At 35.8% G+C, this 22,046-nt stretch overlaps 1 protein-coding gene across 1 annotated transcript in view; it reads right to left on the bottom strand.

The window, feature by feature from the left end:
- Positions 1 to 21,637, bottom strand: part of LOC140140095 (uncharacterized) — a 55,635-nt gene extending 33,998 nt beyond the window's left edge. Inside the window, exons 1-10 of the mRNA XM_072161924.1 lie at positions 21,627 to 21,637; positions 19,693 to 19,796; positions 14,963 to 15,091; positions 14,708 to 14,821; positions 14,462 to 14,578; positions 12,922 to 13,059; positions 11,552 to 11,671; positions 9,455 to 9,565; positions 4,313 to 5,533; positions 262 to 300 (exon numbers count right to left, since the gene is read on the bottom strand). Coding sequence (XP_072018025.1) covers positions 262 to 300; positions 4,313 to 5,533; positions 9,455 to 9,565; positions 11,552 to 11,671; positions 12,922 to 13,059; positions 14,462 to 14,578; positions 14,708 to 14,821; positions 14,963 to 15,091; positions 19,693 to 19,796; positions 21,627 to 21,637 — 2,104 coding nt within the window. The remainder of the gene's footprint in view (positions 1 to 261; positions 301 to 4,312; positions 5,534 to 9,454; positions 9,566 to 11,551; positions 11,672 to 12,921; positions 13,060 to 14,461; positions 14,579 to 14,707; positions 14,822 to 14,962; positions 15,092 to 19,692; positions 19,797 to 21,626) is intronic.
- Positions 21,638 to 22,046: the final 409 nt, after the last annotated feature.

The following is a 22,046-nucleotide window of genomic DNA, read 5'->3' as shown; positions in this document are numbered from 1 at the left end:
TTAATTTTCAAATTTTTAATAATTTGCCATAAAATTTGTATTATAGCGCCAATTTCAAAAAATCAAAATTATTTGATATCAGAAGGACATTCTTCATATTAAGAATGCAATTTGATGTGTCTGATGTGCTCTCAGGTCCCAAAATAAATACTGTGTCAACGTTGCCACCCCAGCCCTTAATTTGCTCCCCCTCCCTCCTTGAAACTCGCCTCCCCACTCCCTCTAGAAAAATCCCGGCTATGCCACTGCATTGCCTCTTACCTGTGCTTGTTGGCAGAGTAGTACGTCCGTTCGTGTCCCCTGCGTTAACAAAGGAAAAAACAAAGCGTAGTAAACACAATGTAGGAAACACTATAATTTAAGAATAGGAAAGGTGGTCATCATGAATGAAAAAATTAGTTGGGAGGGTAGTACGTCCATTCGGTTCCTCTGCATTAACAATGCAAGAAATAAAACGTAGTAAAGACAATGTAGGAAAACAATACAATCTAACAATAGGCATACGTACCAATTAAGCATATATGAAAGGTGGTCAGCATGCATGAAAGAATTAGTTGGGGAATTAGGTGTTCTTGGGATGTTAGTACATTATTGTTCTTATATAGTCCCTAACCTAGGGTAGTACAATTATGCACTCTTCAGAGTTCATACAGGGTGTCCCAGAATTTTTTTTAAGTCGAGAAATAGACATCAAAATCAAAAAATCTAAAAATCAGCGTGTAGCTTATCTTATTCTGCATCTTATATGCTAATTTTACTAGAATCGGTTGACTGATCGCGAAGAAATGAGCGATTATATAACGCATGTATTAATTTACTTCATTCCAAGTTTGAAAGAAAGATCATTCAACACAATGCGCACTAGTGGTTAAACTGTCAATGGGCTTTATATTTTATTCTATGAAATCCTTTTCGTTCTTTTTAAATAACATATTTCTTGAAAAACATTTAATTAGGTTTTGCTCAAATTTGAAAACCTGCACGATATTGAAAATTAAAGCTTACATGTAAGATGATCCTCGGTATTTGTAAATATCTTTTTTCGTTATCGTTAATGTTTAGAAATGTTGCATAAAGAATTACTACATAAAGAATTCCAGCTGGCTTAAAACCTGGTTTGGATGCAGAGGGAGTGTGCCTGTAACAGACACAGCCACCAGAAAAGGACCAGCTCAGATCGCGCGCCAAATAAGTTTGCAGTCCAGAAATTTCATTTTTTTCTCAGCCTTGCAAAAAATAGGCAGAGGTGGGAATCGAACCCGGGACCTACGTGTTGTAAAACCTACTGCGTTACCACTGAGCCAACTGACAATTAGCTATGAGAAGTTTGATAGTAATCCTTGATATTGCTGAATAGAATAAATCAATACTGATAGGTCTATTTATATGTACGATGCTATTCAAATTGGCCTATAAACTAGGAATATAATGTGAAATGGCTATCAATCGATCAATTAATCAAGTTGTCAAGTTATCAACAATCAATAATAAACCGACGTAGGCCTATCATGGAATATTACTATTAAACTAGGCCTACTAACTAATATACCAAATAAATAAAATAAATAAATAAGTCACTAAATAAATAAATAGGCATAGGCCTAAATAAATAAATAAATACATAATGCAGAATGCAGTTAGTATTTTAGTTGCAAAATTCCAAACGTTCTATTCACACATTCTATTATAATTTTCTGCTATACACGCAAAGGACCTGTGCCTTTAATATGTCCGCGCCTAATCAATAATGAGTCTTTCACCATGCTCACACACCATGTTAAACTATTGTATCCCTGTATAGTATTATCTACTGACCAAGTCCTAATACCTCAATGAAATGGATGCTATAACGTACCCAATCAAGCGAACATATCAAGGTCATATCAGGGCGTTATACAAAGAATGGTCAAAGGTCAACGTTTCCAAAGAAGTATAGTAATAGATGTAGACACAAGCTTTCGTGCGGGAAACATAAACACATAGTCGTCAGTCGTGTGGTTTTATGAGATTTGATACGGCGCTGAAGTCTATGGCTGTCCCAAAATCAGTACCAGACCCGGTTACCAGACGGCAATGTGTGTGTTGTTACAAGGAATACAAACTCATTTTACCAATAAGTGAACCACATAGAGGAATACGACATCTATCGTGAGCCGATCTGCATTCTGTTGCCTGCAAAAGCCGACGATCAGGTAAAAATTCTAAAAGCAGCGTGACTAGATATTTGCGTTAATTTCATGATACGTGTAAAACGCATTGAAAACGCCAAATTGCAGTAATAAAATATATAATATTAGTAAATCACCCAATCGAATGTTAACGTAGGTATGTGGAAAAGAACTGCAATAACAATAACAAACTATGTGCCCAAAGAGTTGTCTTTGGCATGTCGCTTTTTTGAAATATCACCAAAAATATCAAATTTTGGAAAAACGCCCCAAAATTTAAAACAAACACGAACCTTCCAAAATAAATATATATTAGCACTCGGCGGCCCAGTCACTACCTGCCGCTGTGATTTGGGGTAACTCATTGCTTCCCCTCTCCAGATACCGGTACTTCAAGGTCGCTCATACCCCAGCCCTTAATGTTTTCAGAATTCTTCCAAGAAATTGTAATGCAAAGTTTAAATCTTTTAAAACTTCAACATTAATGTTGCATGGTATCAATATCACACGTAATGATGTAAGTACTTGGTCATTATCATACTTGGCTCAAATGTTCTTTGTAAAGTTAAAATATAATATATTTGCACAACCTAAAGAATGTTATTCATCTTCAGTGAAGCATGAATGTCATAACACCGTCGGAATAAATTTAATGAGATACACAAACTTTAGGAAGCGATGAGCGAGTATGAAAAATGCTCCTGTTGATCAAACTTGGAATGAACTGAATTGATGCACGCATTATGCAATCGTTCATTTCTTCAGAACCAGTCAACCGAATCAAATCAAATTTTCGTATGTGATGCACAACAAAATAGGCTATGCGCTACATTTTAAATTTTTGATTCTGATGTCCATTTCTTGACTTACACCCTGTCTACTTTCCATAACCACTATGGTCTCGTCTGATATGGACTGCATTTCGGTATACATCATTTGGGCAATTAATACTGATTAGCAATAGTCTTTGAACGCTCGTTTTCACATTATTATTTTATTTTCACTTAGGCCAAAAAAAAAAAAGATTTGTCTCATGACGTGGATATGATTTCTGATGGTCAAACGGTCAAAATAAAATTTCGTTTCACAATTTTCATTTTATTTTAAAAAAAATGCCATTGGCAAAACATAATGAGCCCAAACAGGTGAGTTTTAATGGGGGTATCCCCCTGAACATCTGATTTATTGATAAAAATAAAAAACAAAAAACCGCATACCGCATTAGATTTCAAACTCCCATGGGACATGAGACAAATCATTTTTTTTGCCTTATGGACAATATTATATATGCTTTACTTTATATGGTTGATCAAATCATCCTGTATATGAAGAGCTGAGATGAAAAAGGGCTTAAGTCCACCCCTGACCGAAATTGAGTTATTGGTATAACATTATAGTGTGGGTAAAAATACACATGTTGGTGGTTGTTTGACCTTCGTACCACCTTCCCTGCCGGAGATATGGTATATTTTCTCTTCGGAATTTCCGGAAATCTGAACTTAAAATGAATATAACATTTTAGGAAAATAGTTTTGTTTTAATTTTGTGATGTTTTATTGTAGCCTTGAATGTTCTTTAACTTTTAAAACTAAAAGGAACTGTTTTTGGGTCACCATGTTTGAAAAAATTAATTTTAAATAACAAAAGGTGTATTTTCGGAAATACTCAAAAAATCGCCGAAAATGGCATTTTGGCGAATTTAATTTAAACTTCATAATTAAAAAAGTAAATGAGATATTTCAATTTTTCTTTTTGATTTTGAAAGCATTTGTCAAGTTACATAACATATTTGATTGCAAAGATGGTTTCTATAAAATGGCTAAATTTGTTGTGCTACAAAAGGGCTTACATCCACAAAAGATGCGATATAAAAGAAATAATAGAATAAATAGAAAGGCTTTAAAATTATACCAAACCTATTCTTTTAGTTTCTATCCATCAACACTATATCCAAAACCAAAATGAATCAAATCGAACAAGTAATAATTGCACAATTAAGCAGTTTTAAAAAAAAAGTCAAAAAGTGGATGTAAGCCCTTTTGCAAATCAGCTCTTTATATCTTATATTTGAAACGGTAGAGAAAAAATCATTGTGTATAAATTGACAAGCACTAAGCATAAACAAGCAACTTCATCATACTTACTTCTAAAGTATACGTCTGATGCCGGGTAGACGTAGGATGAAGCACACGGACCGCTGCAAATACCATAAACGTAAACAAAGAATTGGGCATTCGGGTTCGCATGTTCTACATAATGTTCTCCTGTATGGATTTTTTTCCTGACGCAACACATTTCTTTATCATCGGAAGAAAGCTGATCATCCCAAACTGTTGCCTGGTTGTCCAATAAGAGTCCATCTATGTATGTACACTCCATTACAACATTGATATAATAGCGAGCTGGATGGTAATATATTGTTATATCTTTATACCTAAATACAAAGAATGTTACATTACTGGTGTATGCTGTGACTGGTGGCATAATGATCATGGATTCAAAATTTTGAAAGAAATTTCCAGTAAGGTACTGCAATACCATGACTGGTTGGTCTGAGAGAAGTGTGAGAATTTTATCGCCTATTCCTTCGTAAAAGTCTTCTGGAGGGATAGTTACTCTATAGTCATTAGAGATGTGCAAAGTTGTGAGCATAGTTCCTGCATAAACTCTGAAAACATATGGGTACGAATTGAAAAACGGTGCTACAACATAGGTATGTCCCCAACTGCTGACTGGTGGGAGTTGCTCGAGTGCTCCGTTACCGAATCCAATCCCTGCTCTTATTGCTACGTTACCACCAGCTATCACAGCAACTGGCTTGTTACTTTCTATTCGTGTTCCGGACAGGTCTTCACCGCCACTTCCATCAAACCTGTAACTCTCGTACTGTCTGAGATGATAAATATTATTTTGTTGGAATTTTTTCTTAACTGAAACTACTGTATCGGGAGAAAGCGCGGTAACACAGAAGAATGAAGTGTCTGGCGTGTATGTTGCCACGTAATACACATTTCCTAAACGCGAAGAGGAGTAAACAGTAAATACGTCGCCTCCTACAAATTCATTATCTATAACATGAACAGCCACCATTCCCGATGATCTAATTATACCGGTTACATTTTGCTTGCCATCGCCATGATTAAGATGGATATCTATCGGCAACGGGATATCGGCGTGATGGTTACGATCGGTGGTATGACAAATCTCAAGATTGAGCCCAGGAATGGATAGCGTCACATTAACAGGATCCCTTGAAGGTGTTGTGATAATTACATGTGGGATTTTCGATTTCGCAGTCAGATTAAATGTTGGGACAGTAAACACATATTCATCATGTTCAAGCGCCATTCTACTGTCGCAGATTCCTATACCAGAAAAAATAATACATAATATATAAACATAAACATGGTGGTAAGTTCAGTAACATGATCAGAATTGTAAACAAAAATTTTGCCCATATGTGTCAAAACTCTTCTCCCCACTCCCTCTATAAAATCCCGACAACGTGACTGTAATGCCTCTTATGCGTGTGGGCAACGTAGTAAGTCCATTCCTTTCCTCTGTGTTAACAAAGGGGAAATCAAACCATGATGAGGCAATGCAAGGAAACATTACAATATAAAAATAGGCATGTACCAATTCAGTTCATATCAAATGTTTTGGGCAGTGCATGGCGTAGATCTCTTTTTTACATTTGTGGAATAGAGTTGGAAAAATGTCTTTAAGTATAGTGAATCCAACGCCTTTTTTGATGCCCCTAAAACAATTTTCGTGTGAATTTTAAATAGATAAATTGCTCCTTGGTACAGACCACAAAATAGCTTTCCAGAGACTTTACGTGCGAAATAGGGGTCGCGTTTTAGGCCATAAGTCACCTTGAACTTTGAAATATATATTTGATATCGTCTTAATCAGAACATAATTCTGCATAACATATCTGAAAATGACTCCACATTTTCCGTCTACTTTTTAAAAACATTAACGCTATATAAAAAGGCCAGAGATTCCGTGTTTATATCCGACTGCTAAGGCCAAAAAAAAAAAAGAAGATGTTTGCTTGCCCTCAACCGACCGGCCATATAAATTTTGGAAATCAGAAAAAGTTGTTGCTTTTCTATTTACTGTACAAAAGAATACCGACCCTATTTTTGGAAATTCCTGCAATTTTTTTTCTTTTCAAATTGTTGCATTCTGAAGATGTAAAAACAATGTATTTTAGAACTTGTGTTCAACATTTTAGTTGTTTTGTAATGTTAGTGGATTCATTTTGACACCAAAATTGTCTGATTTGTCATATTTTGAGCCTTAATTAATACAAACAGTAGAGTTTGCTAGTAATAAAAAAAAGAAGAAGAAAAAAAAAAAAAAAATCCCGACCGACCGACCAAATGTTGAAAATTCATTTGAGGGCAAGCAAACAATTTTTTAATGGCCTAACCGCAATTTGAACACGTGTGTTCATGCACTCATAATCGGAATTTTACCGGTTTGTTTTTAAATTTTTAGAGATCACATTTATAAGTAAAACACTTTTTAAATGTGGCTCTATACCATGTATACACAGATCCTGCAATATGAGGTCTCCAACGAATGAAAAAAAATCCAAAACCAGCGACCACGAAGATCTGTAAAATTATTAATCCGAGAAAGGGGACGGCCTATATATATATATATATATATATACCGTGGGGATTTAACCTAGAAATGTTTCAATTAATACTGACCTTTTTGTTAAGTTTTCAAAACTATTTAATATCAAACATATCATTCTAACAGCCCTACTAATTTTATACCCTATCCGACACCGAGAAACTAAACTTAATTTCCGAAAATTCAATGCGCTATATGAGACTTGTAGAGTCTTACAACGAATTTGATATTCTATAGCCTTGGACATGTTTTTTAAATGTGGGAGGTTACCCGACCAGAAAACAGTGCATACTGCATAGTTACCTCCTCCCTGGATGTCCAGCAGCTTGCTGGGGTGGAGATGGGATTATTCTTGCAATGACATTGGTGTACTTATCATTTGTAATCAATCTAAAAAACAATAAGCATTGCGTACATGTACCACGCGTTTCATGCGTGTTGCAACTCACTTATTATGACGTCATTGTATCAAAAGAATGAAAATATTCTCCGATGTAAAAGATTTAATGACAAGTGAAGTTACAAAAATAACATGGAAAGATGTAGATGAGTTGACATGTGTTTACATTTGATAAGCCCTCTGTTGGTATGAGAACAAAACTGCCAGGCACAAACACTATAGTTTACATGGTAGAAGTTGATTTTTCTTCATTAACTTTGGTTTCAAAGCAAATACTACTAAAAATGTTATCAAACTTGTTTACAAATGCATCAAGCTATATACATAGTATCACACAAAACTTTAAAGGTTTTTAAAAGTTGGGTTTTGAAGAGATTTATGTGATCTGCCATAGACACTCCTGTGTTATTTTGCCTGGCATGCGACAACAGAGAGCGGTCTGAATGTAAACATGTGACATCATAGGTCAACTCATAGTTAACCTTAATTAATGATTTAAACCTATGATCTCAATACAAAATTAAGACGTACCTTACATTTTCGGTCACAACTGTGACCTTCATCAGGAGACTGGCAACCCAAGTTCGGGATCAGTGAACTTTTGGACACTTGACCCCAAAACTTGGTCGTACACTCTGGGTAACTTGTATCGGCCGCCGTCGCGGTTGAGTGATAAGTTAGAAGACAATGTTACTACGTCGGCACGCAAAGTAGGTGATAAAAGTGGTTTTCCATGTAAAGTGTTGGATGCGTGCCGTTAGACCGCATCGTATACGTCTTAAGGACCGTTCATACTACCACCGCATTTGCGATGCTTTGCTTTGCGATGCCGATATATCGATTACTTTTTACCGCAACTCAACGCAACTCGGCGCAATTCCAAGTTAAAATGTATTTAACTTTATTGCGATATCGCAATGCAGTAGTTTGCAGTCCGATGCAGTGCGGCAACGCACCGCATCACAAAGCAACGCATCGCAAATGCGGTGGTAGTATGAACGGACCTTTAGAATCAAGCGGGATGCTTACATTGACGAATCATATATAAAGAAACCATATTTAAACCCAAACAACCACTCATCTTACGCGTATTCATCTTCGACCAATAAAATGTCGCCGTAGCATTTCTTATACGCGTAAGAATTGCCTATTAGGGATGGACGCTATTCCGATTTGACTGGTACGACGAGTGTCGAATAATCTCAGTCTCGATATCGATCTGCACCGCGGTAGTTTTCTTAGACGTGATTATTTTACCATTACCTCTTGCAATTAAAATTGATATGAGTATTAATTGACTCCAGACAATTGAAAAAAGTAGCCAAAAAGTGAGATAAATCGGGATGTGACCATGATGGACCAACAGTCTGAACAATTCCTGACAGAGATATGCCATACAATACAGGACATTAAGAAAATGCCTCGTTTACGATTTTGATGACGAGCTCTCCTTGACTTGGTATGCCGCCAATAACATCACGTATCGCCCATCACTAAAATACAAATTTTACCCATATAAGAAGTCGTGGGTGTTACAAATTACAAAACGTCTTTACATATATCATTGGTTGAAATTTGTTACGCGTTAGATGATGGTTGTTTGTGATTTCTTACTCTGTGATTCGTCAATTAAAAAATCCCGCTTCATTCTTACACGTATAAGATGCAATCTGCATAACCTTACACGTTTATCTTACGCGTTTTTTTTTTTGACCACTTGGCCATTCATAAATATGAGGTTAATTTCGTCAGAAACCCATATTCAGGCGTCAACATTGGTTACCCTCCCCCCATCCCCCGGGATCTACTATGATGGAAGATGGTGAAAGCTTACGACATGCACATTCGGTGGATGTTTCAATGTCAACAACGGGTAATTTCGCGGGTGAAACTGCAAAATTCAGACCCTAAACTAGGACTGACAGTTCCGAATCATTCAATAGTCTATCCGAGCAGTTCTTAATTTTGTGTTGAGGTACGTCTTAATTTTGTGTTGAGATCATAGGTTTAAATTATTAATTATGAAGTCTATACCAACACAGATAAACTTTCATGCGGGCCTTATTCCTTCATACCTAAATACAGAGAATATTGCATTACTGATGTACTGAAAAGAAGATAGGTATGCAATCAAAACCTGCATAACGATTGGAAATGATAAAAGAATAATAAAAGACAAATTAGTTGTTATGCGTTTTTGTTGCAATATGATAACTTATTTCAATGTGTAACCTACCATAACAAGATTGTTCATCCGAGTTGTCGCCACAATCATCGTATCCATTACATACCAATATTCCTGGTAAGCAGTATCCATTGGGACAAAGAACCGTACCGCATGGAGTACCTGGTGAAATATGTGACGTGTCATGTCAAAAGGAGACACTTTTGGGCAGGTTATCAATTTTGAGGTTTTTACATATCTTAAATATAGAGATATTTTGCTCCACAACGCCGTTTTCCTCAATGAAATCGGACATTCTTAAGCAAAGATATTGAGTTCGTAAGTTATGGTGTTATAAAATTGGAAATTGAGATATCGCCCTTTAAAAATATTATTGACAATGTTGAGAGTAGGATTACCTTGAAAAAATGTCTCAAAAAATACAAGATGCCAGTTATATTCCGGTCTGAAACTTTCAGACAATATTTTAAACATTAATAACATCACAAATTCGCAACAAACCCAAATTGTGAAAAAATCACCTCCGGGCAGATTTTTGGCTATTTCTCCATTTACGATCCTGCCCAAAAGTGTCTCCTTTTGATATGACACGTCACATATATGACAAAACATGGTCAACGGTCGCAATAATAATAGGGGTCAAAGGTCACAGTTTAGTCAATGTTCGAGGAGATTGTCTGTGCGGATACATTTGTTGTCAAGAAGCAATGGAAATCACGTGATATTTTTGTGATTGATAACACTACAAGATCGCTAGGGCTCATATATGTCACATTTGTGGGCCATAACCCTATGTCTTTTAACCCTTAGATGTGCCATTTACCCATTCTGGTCCCTGATGCTTAAGGCTAAAGGCCCCCAGAGGCCGTTTCTCATTGAGTCCATGACCTTGGACTCTGGACTAGAAACCATGAAAAGCATCACCTAGTGGCCATATGCTATATGCACCAAAATACGGACCATGAGGAAAGTGTAGTTCTTGAGCTAGAGGAGAGCAACTATATTTACATATTGGGCCCCCGCGGCCCATGACCTTTGACCTCTGGGTTTGAGATTGTTCACACATTAAAATCAGAGATTTGCTAAATTAGAAAAAAGTTAAATTAAAAAAAGAATCATCAAAAGGCAGATAATCTATACTGCTAAAATAATGAGCTCTGTGTGTCTGTCCGGCAATGCGTTTCGCTGCGCTTCGACGCATCGTTCCAATATTTCGGACATAGATGGGTATCAGGCGGGCGCTGTTTATCGGGTACTTGTGAAGGTCATCGGAGGTCAAGGTCAAAGGTCATGGATTTCAAACTTTGTCCCATCGGGCCCAAACTTGGTGGGTAGATTCCTTGATATGAGGGGAATATATCTGCAAAATAAAATCGAGGTCAGCCGAGGTCAAAGGTCAGTACGGAGGGGTCAAATCTCAAACTTTGTCCGATCGGGCTCAAACTTGGTGTGTGGAATCCTTCGTATGAGGGGAGCATGAAAAACATTATATGGAGGTCATCCGAGGTCAAAGGTCATGGATTTCAAACTTTGTCCTATCGGGAACAAACTTGGTGGGTGGAATCCTTGATATGAGGGGAATATATGTGCAAAACAATCTGGCTAAAAGTATTCTCCATATCACGGGAGCATGAACAAAATCAAACCAAGGTCACTTGAGGTCAAAGGTCATATGTGACACGATCTGGTCCATGGGGGCCAAAGGCGGCAAATTTGAAACCGAGATAAAGGCAAAACTATGGAGTAAAAAAACAATAAAATACATAAGAAAATACACATGACAAAACCTCATAACTTTAGAACCAAGTATGCTAGACCTTTGGTGTTTTCAGTATATGATAGCTTAATGTTACTACAAGGTTATAATTATAGTAATCCAATTTTCAAAAATGCCTCCTTTGGCCCCCACGGAGCAGATCATGTCACATATGGGGTCAAATGTTAGAGTATGTCCATTGGGCTTAAATATGGTAAAAGAATCATTGATATGTCAGAAACATGTCATAAAGTCAAAAAGGGTCATCAGCATCAAGCAGTATCGCTATCATGCAGCTGATGCCCTAATACTACAGGGCCATTCCCGGGGCCATTACAGCTACAGGCGCACTAGTTATTGTAAAAGAGTATAGGTATGCTAACAAAACTTACCAATGGGACAAGATTGTTCATCCGAGTTGTCGCCACAATCATTGTTTCCATCACATAGCAATGATCCTGGTATGCAGTATTCATCGGGACAAAGAAACCCATCGCATGGCACACCTGCAGCTGTCACGTGATAAGTGATAGACATGTGTGTCATTATAATTATTGCACTTATTAAAATTAGATACAGTGATTACTTTATATATATTATATTTTGTTCAAACACGGTATAAATCATTCTGGGACACCTTGTATTAATATAAGCTAATATAAATTAAACTTCAAATTTTATAATAATTTTTAATATTGGACAGTGGTATGAATAGAGCAAACTAGAAACTTAAATATCTAAAATCTTTTTTGTGCAATTTTATTAAATTTACATAACAAGAAATTTTAGGTAAAAAACAATATCAATAGCCACTTTGTAATTTAAACACCAATAAACAATGTTTTCTATATTTTGAAACTCTTCTTTATTCATATTTAAATTATCGCCAATAAGTCTGGATTAGTGTAGATTGATAATCATCTACACTTGAGAACACAAGTACGAACAACCACACAAAATGGCGCCCCGATACAACGTCAGGTCAGGTGTCAAGGTTTTTATTTCAAAATACAGCTTGTATTTGCACACATGTCATGCTTATTTCCTTCGTATTATTGATATGAAATCCTAATTTCGACATTATTATAGGAAAAAGTCAATCCCTTATCAAATTAGAAGACTTTCTTGGAGAAAACAAATCACTGCTGCCTGATGGGATCATAGTAGTTGACCCCATTTCCGTTCATCGTGACCGCGAACGCGGGCGTTTTTACTCTCTTCAACAGTTACGATTCGCTAAACTTACGACACCTTTATGTGGTGACCTCAATCACATGGCCGAAAAAGAGTTGGTGTGAATTTTTCATAACCGATCGATAACTTGCCTCAATTTGTTGACAGGAAACCAACCAAATTTGCCATAGGTTTGCGTGGCTAAAACAAAAACCGTGAATTTAGTGCCACCCCATGACGTTGATCAGCTCGTAATCGGTGGGCCTTATAATATCGTGGATTAATATCACAATATTTTATTTTGAGAATTGTCTCGTGACATCTCGCCAGAAGCATCGCGAATTATTAATTCAAGTCCTATTCTTTGTCTACTTTCTTTCACACAAAACATAGAGACCAGACACGTCAACTCTTGACGCGACGTGGGTCTACTTTTTGGTGTAGTGGTAAAGGCCTAACATTTCCCGCCTATTACGTGTTGATCAAACTAGGTATGCTATAAAAACGATATGAAATGTGTTAATAAAGACAATGTTGTTATGCGTTTTCGTTACAAAATTATTACCTTGAATTTCAATGTGTAACTTACCCGTGTGACAAGATTGCTCATCCGCGTAGTCGCCACAATTATTGACTCCATCACATACCAGTGATCCTAGAATACAGAATCCATCGGGGCAAAGAAAGTCAAACCCATAGCATGGCGGCCATGGCCTACATGTTGGACCTATATAGGCAAGTCAAATTAAGAAAAATAAGGGGTTAACTCACCACTAATTGCAACAGAATCCATTTAATCACCATTCATTTCAAAAAAGCATAATTAATAACTCGTCAAAAGTCCACAAAAATCCAAGCAGTGGAAAAGTGCCTAATTTGCATAAATCCAAAACGGCCGCTTATGCAGAGGTGAAATTTCAAAGTTTGTAAAATCTTGTTAACAACCATACCAATGTATTGCTCTCATCATAAGGATTAAAAAAGTATAGTTTGACCAGTCTCCGACATACTTCTTGAGGCAAAAAGGTCAAAGGTCAAATTTTGGGCCCATGGGCGTTTACAATTGAAACATGGTCCAATTTTAATCCAGCTGGTCTCAAATTGTTCCTTTGGCAAAAATAAATCGAAATGATAATATATAGTTGCATTGTTTTGGATGGTTTGTTACAAAACACCACAAAATAGGTCAAAGTCTTGATCTCCTTTGCCATGTTACCAAGGTAACAAACCACCTGAGATATGGCAAACTATTCTTTTTATTAAATTTTTGCGCAAGCGGAACAATATGAGACCATTTTCATCAAAATCAGAGAATGTATCATTTTTTTTCGTCCCCCCTGTGGAGTCAAAATTTTGACATTAGACCTTTTCCCTATAACTCAAGAAATGTACATCGGAGATAGGTCAAACTATACTTTTTCTGAATCTTTATAACGAGAGCAATGCATTGGTATGAGTTTCAGTAAGATTTGAAGATTTGACCAAATTTGAAATTTTGGATTTATGCAAATTAGGCACTGTTCCACTACTTGGATTTTGGGGACTTTTAATATGTTTTTGTGTGAGCTTCTGGGAGATGGACGCATGCGAAATGGATTCTGTTGCAATTAGTGGTGGGTAATTTTTTTAATTTGATATATGACAAAACAGGGTTAATGGTTGCAATAATAATACGGGTCAAAGGTCACAGATTAGTCAATGTTGGAAGAGTTTGTCCGTACGGACACTTGTTTTCAAGAAGCAATGGAAATCACGTGATATTTTTGTGATTGATAACACTACAAAGTGGCTAGGGCTCGTGAGGAATAACCTTTTAACCCTTAGATACATGTGCTATTTACTAATTTTGATTCCAGATGTGGCCCCAGAGGAAACCATGAAAAGTATCATCAAATGGCCATATGCTATATTTGCACCAAAATACGGACCATGAGGATCGTGTAGTTCTTGAGCTAGAGGAAAGCAACTATATTTACATTTTGGGGCTCCTGTGGTCCACGACCTTTGACCTCTGGGGCGAGATTGTTCACACATTACATGCACTATCAGAGAGTTACTAAATTAGAAAAAAAATTAAAAAAATCATCGAAAGGCGGATAATTGTAAAAGAGTATGCTAACAAAACTTACAACGACAACTGTTAGATTGTTCATCCGAGTAGTCGCCACAATCATTGTTTCCATCACATACCAATGATCCTGGTATGCAGTCTCCATCGGAACACAGGAACCCATCGCATGGCGGATCTGTTGGACATGGAGTTAAGATCAGTGAGATTTATGACTATGTATATTGATACATCAGACAATATTTGTATGCGCCTTTCTGTTAAAAAGTGGTACCCTTGAATTTCAAATTTTCAATGTGTAATTTACCTGTACCACAATATTGCTCATCCGAGTCATCGTCACAATCATTCCTTCCATCACATTCCCATGATCCTGGTATGCAGTATCCATCGGTACAAAGAAACCCATGGCATGGCATATCTGTTGGACATGGAGTTAAGATCAGTGAGATTTATGACAATTACATGACACTATTATTGATACATCAGTTATTGAAAGACAATGTTGTTATGCGCCTTTCTGTTACAAAGTGATAACCTTGAATTTCAACATGTAACTTACCCGTGTCACAATATTGTTCATCCGAGTAGTCGCCACAATCATTATCTCCATCACATACCCATGATCCTAGTATGCAGTCTCCAGTTCCATCGATACATAGAAACCCATCGCATGGCGCATCTTCTGAACCTGTAGGCGGCAGATATATGACAAAACAGAATCAACGGTTGCAATAATAATAGGGGTCAAAGGTCACAGTTTAGTCAATGTTGGAGGATTTTGTCCGTACGGACACTTATAGTCAAGAAGCAATGGAAATCACGTGATATTTTTGTGATTGAAATCCATAATCAACTTTAATATCATAAACTGACTTCAAGAAATGGGTAAACCTTTAATGGCAAAAAAAATGCACATTACTCAGAAAAGAGTAATGTGACCTTCGACCATTTTGCTATAGCTAAAGAAACATACAACGAAGCTATACTAAACTAGACTTTTTCTAAATCGTGTTGACCAGATGAAACTTTGGTGCTTTCTGATCAACTTTGAAATTAGTATATTGGTCAAGCTGAATACTTTGATATGCTTTGAAAAATTAAAAAGTTAAATTCCGAGTAAGGTGCACTATTGCATTCATATTCTTTGAGGTCAGTTATTGCTATTAAAACTTACTATGGACCTTAAGCAACAACAAGACATTGTATACTTACCGCTTGACTACAAGGCAAAATCGATTTACATACTTACGACGATATGATGAATAGATATGACTCAGTAACGTCGCCCTCTGTAGTAAATATAATACATAGGGGTACGGACGGGCGGGTGCTCTGCTATTCGTCAGTGTACGATCATTATGACGATATGATGAATAGATATGACTAACTAACGTTGACTCTGTAGTAAATATAATACATAGGGGTACGGACGTGCGGGCTCTCTGCTATTCGACAGTGTACGATAATTATGACGATATGATGAATAGATATGACTAACTAACGTTGACTCTGTAGTAAATATAATACATAGGGGTACGGACGGGCGGGCTCTCTGCTATTCGACAGTGTACGATCATTATGACGATATGATGAATAGATATGACTAACTAACGTTGACTCTGTAGTAAATATAATACATAGGGGTACGGACGGGCGGGCTCTCTGCTATTCGTCAGTGTACGATAATTATGACGATATGATGAATAGATATGACTAACTAACGTTGACTCTGTAGTTAATATAATACATAGGGGTACGGACGGGCGGGTTCTCTGCTATTCGTCAGTGTACGATAATTACGATAATTACGACAATATGATGAATAGATATGACTAACTAACGTTGATTCTGTAGTTAATATAATACATAGGGGTACGGACAGGTGGGTTCTCTGCTTCTCGTCAGTGTACGGTAATTATGACGATATGATGAATAGATCTGGTCAATACCAGCGAAAGCGGGATAAAATTCTCTCTATGTTAACTTTCCACTTTAAAATGTCATTAATAAAGGAAATCACGTTATTGATGGAGCATATCATGTCACGTCCAATGTGCTCTCTTGTGCATATAGGCCTTTACTAGCAAGTCATACCAGGGGACAAGTTATGATGGCTTAAATGAATTGGCGTTACCCACGAATTCAAAGATAAAGCACCATATATGTCATTGAATGTCTTTCAATCAAAATGAAATTATTGCCGTTAGAAAGACGTTTGCATGATCTCTCATCATATGTAAAACGATTGAATTCCACCAAAGTTTGTGGACTCTAGAGGCCATTAAGTCAATTTGGCTAATAATTTTGTTACCCGCGTATCAAAAATAAAATGATCGTTCTGAAAATGTTAAGTGAATATGCCATAAATGACTATATCATAAAACGAAGTTTCGTTCTATAATTCTGAGGTCCAAGTGATTATTTTATGCAAATACGTTTTACCCATAAAATTCCATAAAATCAAATTTGACATTACCCACGTATCAACTGTTACCCACGAGTCCAGCAAATATAATTGCCATAACTTAAATTAACATTTAATGACTCTGGACACTGAATTTAGTTTGACAAGCGCTTAAAATTGTAAATCGTAAAAATACGTTCACCGCTTTAAAAAAGAATCTACGACGGTTTAAACTTTTGTTACCCACGAATCCCGAATAGATGCTAACCTTGAAAAACAAGGAGATTGTTTATTTTAAGTTTAAATCAGCACATATTCAAGCCATGGGTATGCTATAATTTTTACAGTACTTACAGTCTATGCACCTAAGAAACGCAAACCCCAAACGGTACTATAGTACTTATAGCTTTACCCACGAATTCGGCGTCACCCACGAATCCAAGGATTTACTCGTAAATTATATGTTTCTTATGCATCTTAACATTTTGAAAACATGCGAAATAGGTTCCAAAACAGTCCTGATTAATAGCGTCCTCTTGAAGGTATACTGAAGCTGTATCATGAAGTTTTGATTGATTATCCTAAATTACCATTTTTTGGGTAAATGCAATTGGGTTAGAGAAACGGGAATCATTGAAACACAATGGAGGAATAACCGCATGATGGTTTCCAAACTTCTGTAATATTTTCTATTTTGCCGCTTACCAATACATACCTTCAAATATGAACACGAACATTTTGGTTACCCACGAATCCCTACTTCAATTATCATTATCATTATTCTCAAAATTTTTATACCAAAAAATGCCATAATGATCCATTCTAAATATTCCATGTAGTTTGTATTTTGATTAAAATTCATTTTAGTGCCATTGCAGCCTGAATTATTGACATACGGGAAAGTATTTTTTATTTTTATTAAAAACATGAATAGGAATTGCTATTTTCAAGACGCTGTTACCCACGAATCCATCCGAGATCCTCATCCTGCGACGAGATACAAAATCTAACTTTATATTTATATGAAGCATTTATTCTAATCTTTCGAAATAATACAGTAATGTTAAATGACAGCCACTTTGGAAAGAGTTCGAAGAATTGACACAATCTTAACCGTACACCTGGTTCTTTCTTAAAATTTGTAATAACCAAAATATTTCTTTGTAGATATATGTAATAAAATTCTATTTTACGTTCAAAGTCTTCACCGATTTCTAGTGTATATGAGTCACACATAAAATATTGAAAGATATTAAAGAAAGTGAAATTTTATGGCGTACAACAGGTGAAAAAGGCTTGAATTCGTGGGTAACATGCATATGCCCAGCAAACACAAAACGTTTGCGACATCATTCGCAAAAGGTTATAAAAGGATGTCAAAAAACGTTTAAATGTCGGGTTATATAAAGGTATACATTAATGGTATAAAACGTTTTCATAACATTAAATAACATTTGTTGGTAATTTACTGCACAGCAAAAACAAATGTTTTACAGAAAACATTTAAATGTCGGGTTATATAAAGGGTATAAAAACGTTTTGATAACATTCCAAAAACATTTTGAAAACTTGGTACAAATCATTCTAAACAGAATGTTATTTTGGGGTTGAAAAATATTTTGCAAACAATGTTTGCCCAAAATATTTACAATAATGTTTTTAAAATGTTTTCACGACCTTTATATAATCCGACATTTAAATGTTATTAAAACGTTTTGTAAAAACATTTTAAGAACATTTCTGTGTTTGCTGGGTGCAAATATTGTAACATAATGTTATTTAAGTGTTGACAAAATATTTGGCCAAAAATGTTTGCAAAAATAGTTTACAATGACATTTCGAAAACATTTTAAAAATATTGTTGTAGTGTGTTTTCATACAAAACGTTTTAAAACGATTTCATGACCTTTATATAACCCGACATTTTAATGTTATTAAAACGTTTTACCTAAACCAAAACCCAAAATATAACTTATTTAAAACGTTTTAAAAACGTTTTTGTGTTTGCTGGGTGCGCATTTAACTCTTTATTTGGTCTAGCAAGAAAAGTTATTTTTCAATCCGATGGCACTTCCACCTGATGATTCACTATATATGATCGTCTCATTTGATAAGGAAAACATTTTCAAAATGGCCCCCAGAGAGAATTTTGTCCCGCTTTGGCTGGAATTGACCATATATGACTAACGTTGACTCTGTAGTTAATATAATACATAGGGGTACGGACGGGCGGGCTCTCTGCTATTCGACAGTGTACGATAATTATGACGATATGATGAATAGATATGACTAACTAACGTTGACTCTGTATTAAATATAATACATAGTGGTACGGACGGGTTTTTGATAAAACAATTCAAATAAAAATAGGATTGCCCAATCTAGGATGTTTCGTTACCCACGTAATGCATCAAAAATAGGTCAAGGTCAATATGCCTCAATGGTACTTGACCTATTTTGCTGTACTACCTAGGTAACCAAACATCCTAGATTGTGCAGTTCTGTCCTTATTTGAATTGGTTTTTTTTAATAAAAAAGAACATTTTGACACCTCTTACTTTTGTCACAATCGAAGCACTTCGATGTTTTTGACCCCATAGAGCCAAAAACATGACCTTTGACCTTTCATTAATAACTGAAGAACAGTACGTCCTAGATAGGTCAAACTATACATTTTCTGAATCTTTATGACTAGAGGAATACAATGGAATGGTTTGTAACACAATTTGAGAAAGTTAAAAATTTGACACTGTGTAATTCCACCAAAAGCTACTCCGGTCCAATTGCTATCAAGCATTTTTGTAAAGAGTGCACTTTTACCTATGGTAAAAGTGCACTCTATGTTATGAAATAAATAATATTATTCAAAATGCATTTTTACTTACCCTCAGGCCAACAATTGTAACGAGACTCATCAGAATTATCTCCACAGTCATTAACACCGTCACACAGCTCTGAACGCCATATGCACCTGCCACGGACAACGGAACTGGAATTCCGAAAAAGCACAACCACCTGACATGTAAATAAAGTTGTTAAATACCGGACTCTCAAAAAACGACACTTTTTCTATTTTGATATTTTGGTAATTTTCTTTGTTATTGACATGTTTTATAACAAAAACAGGCTTTATTTAATTGTCACTGCACATAGGTTGAATCTCGCACAAATATAGGCCTTATATATTTATTTGAAATTCATGCGCATGTAAGCCTAGACATGACAATTTTCGGGTTTTATTATTATCATTCTTATTTTTAAAGAGAAGATTCGTATATTCTGAGTCCAAAAATGTTTTCTAAATAATTTTCATTAACTAGTGTTGACACAGTTTTCGAGAAAAAACGTGATTTTATGAAATTTCCTCCCATGGTGCGCCGTGTTGTAACAATGTTTGTTTTAGATTGTGCGTTCGATTGGAATGCCAGACAGTTATGAAAATACGGTGACATGCGCGTTTAACCATGCTAATTGACATACTAAAAATTTAAATTTACCGTCGTAAACTCTCCAAGACAGTTAGTACGGGCGATCAAATTTTCTTATGTAGCCGAAACTAGGAATCAGGGGTCAGGGGTCCAGGAATTAGGGTTAGATTTGGTGAGGACTATATATTCTGTAATTACCAACTCTTTCTCTGTTCAAATTCTATGGAATAGCATGCTTGAATCTCCCACAAATGTAGCAACGGTTGGTATTTAAAATAGTTGCTAACCTTAAAATATTGATGATATTTAGATATTAAAAGGTGTAGACCAAAATACATACCCCTATAGAAGTCAATGAATGCTGTATATTTCAAACAAATGCTATTCTTGAACTGCATGAAATGACACAGAAACCTGCCAGAGAAAACTCTTTACAAATAATCTAAAACGTAGTCCATTGGCTACTTTTTATGACAAAGATCTGTGACACCAAATACTTTGCTTCGAATATATATATAAATTTATATTATATAGACTACTAAATAGTATCTTCTTTTATTATCATTCTTAAGTTAGCAACTACTTTAAACTGTTGAGATCTTGCGAATGGTAGTGAGCTTTGGCAAAAATTGCATTGATTATTCATAGCGAGTGTGTGGAAGAATTTAAATATCACAGATATACTTTTATAGGTCCTGTGGTTCTTGAGTTATGTTATAAAGAGGACTGAAACAACAACACTTTTGTAAAACGTACATAACTCATTAAAAACAATAAATTAAGCAAGTTTTCAAAGTATATGATTTGTAGAATGAACTTTTTCAAAACATCAAAGTGTTATTTTTCAATAATACCTAGTCTTCCCTTAAACCTACACAGCCACTATTTGTTTATTCTCTCGTTTGCCTTTTTCATATATGTATGTCAAAGGCCGCTTTTTTGCTGCATTTTTTCATTTATCTAGCTGGAAGGTAGCCAATTTGCTGCCTTTTAAATCGGCTTTGTACTCTAGACGTGATTTCTTTCGAGGAATTGAGCTTTTTAATAGGTATGTACTTTGTAATGTTTTTTGTAAATACAAGCAAAGAAAAGATATGTTGACCCCAAACTGGATTGTGGATGGATTCTATTTCACCATTTCACTCGTGATCGCAATTTAACGCGGCTGTGTACTCTGGATGCTATTTTTTCGAGAATTTGATCATTTTTTGATATGTATGTACTTTGTGATTTTGTATTAATACAAGCAAAGAAAATCAAGATTTGTAAAACCCCAAACATCATGTACAACCCAATTTTAGGCTTAAACAGCTGAAAGCGGTATCATGATTATGTAAACAGATGTTTTTGAGTCATTTTCAACTTTAATTTCCCTTTACAAATTTATTCACCTGCACCGCATTTTTCGGATATAAAATGTATCTATTTATGACAAGATTGGTGGCGCTATTTAGTTGGAAATTACTCTTTGAAGCTTTTAATACAAATAATTCCTTATATTTTTGATGAAATATGTTTTTAAAATTGTTGCTTGTTTCCCCAATTCAGTAGCGTAGCCAGTGGGGGCAGGGGGCAGAGTGCCCCCTTACAAAAAAATGAAAGAAAAAGTGCCCTCTGACAAAAAATGAAAGAGAAAATCAGGAGGGCAAAGGAACAGAAAAAGGGCAAGGAGCCCCTTTTCTAGCAAAATTCAGGGCCAAAATAGTGTAAAATACGCAAAATATTTTCCGCGCTACGCGCGCACATTGTAACAATTAAGCCCTTTTTTAGCCGGATAATGGGCGAAAATAGTGTAAAATACCTACGCGCGC

Source organism: Amphiura filiformis, chromosome 2 (assembly GCF_039555335.1).
Source record: "Amphiura filiformis chromosome 2, Afil_fr2py, whole genome shotgun sequence".
Classification (NCBI taxonomy): domain Eukaryota; kingdom Metazoa; phylum Echinodermata; class Ophiuroidea; order Amphilepidida; family Amphiuridae; genus Amphiura; species Amphiura filiformis.
Note: the sequence above shows the minus strand (reverse complement) of the source record. Positions and strands in the feature narration are given on the sequence as shown.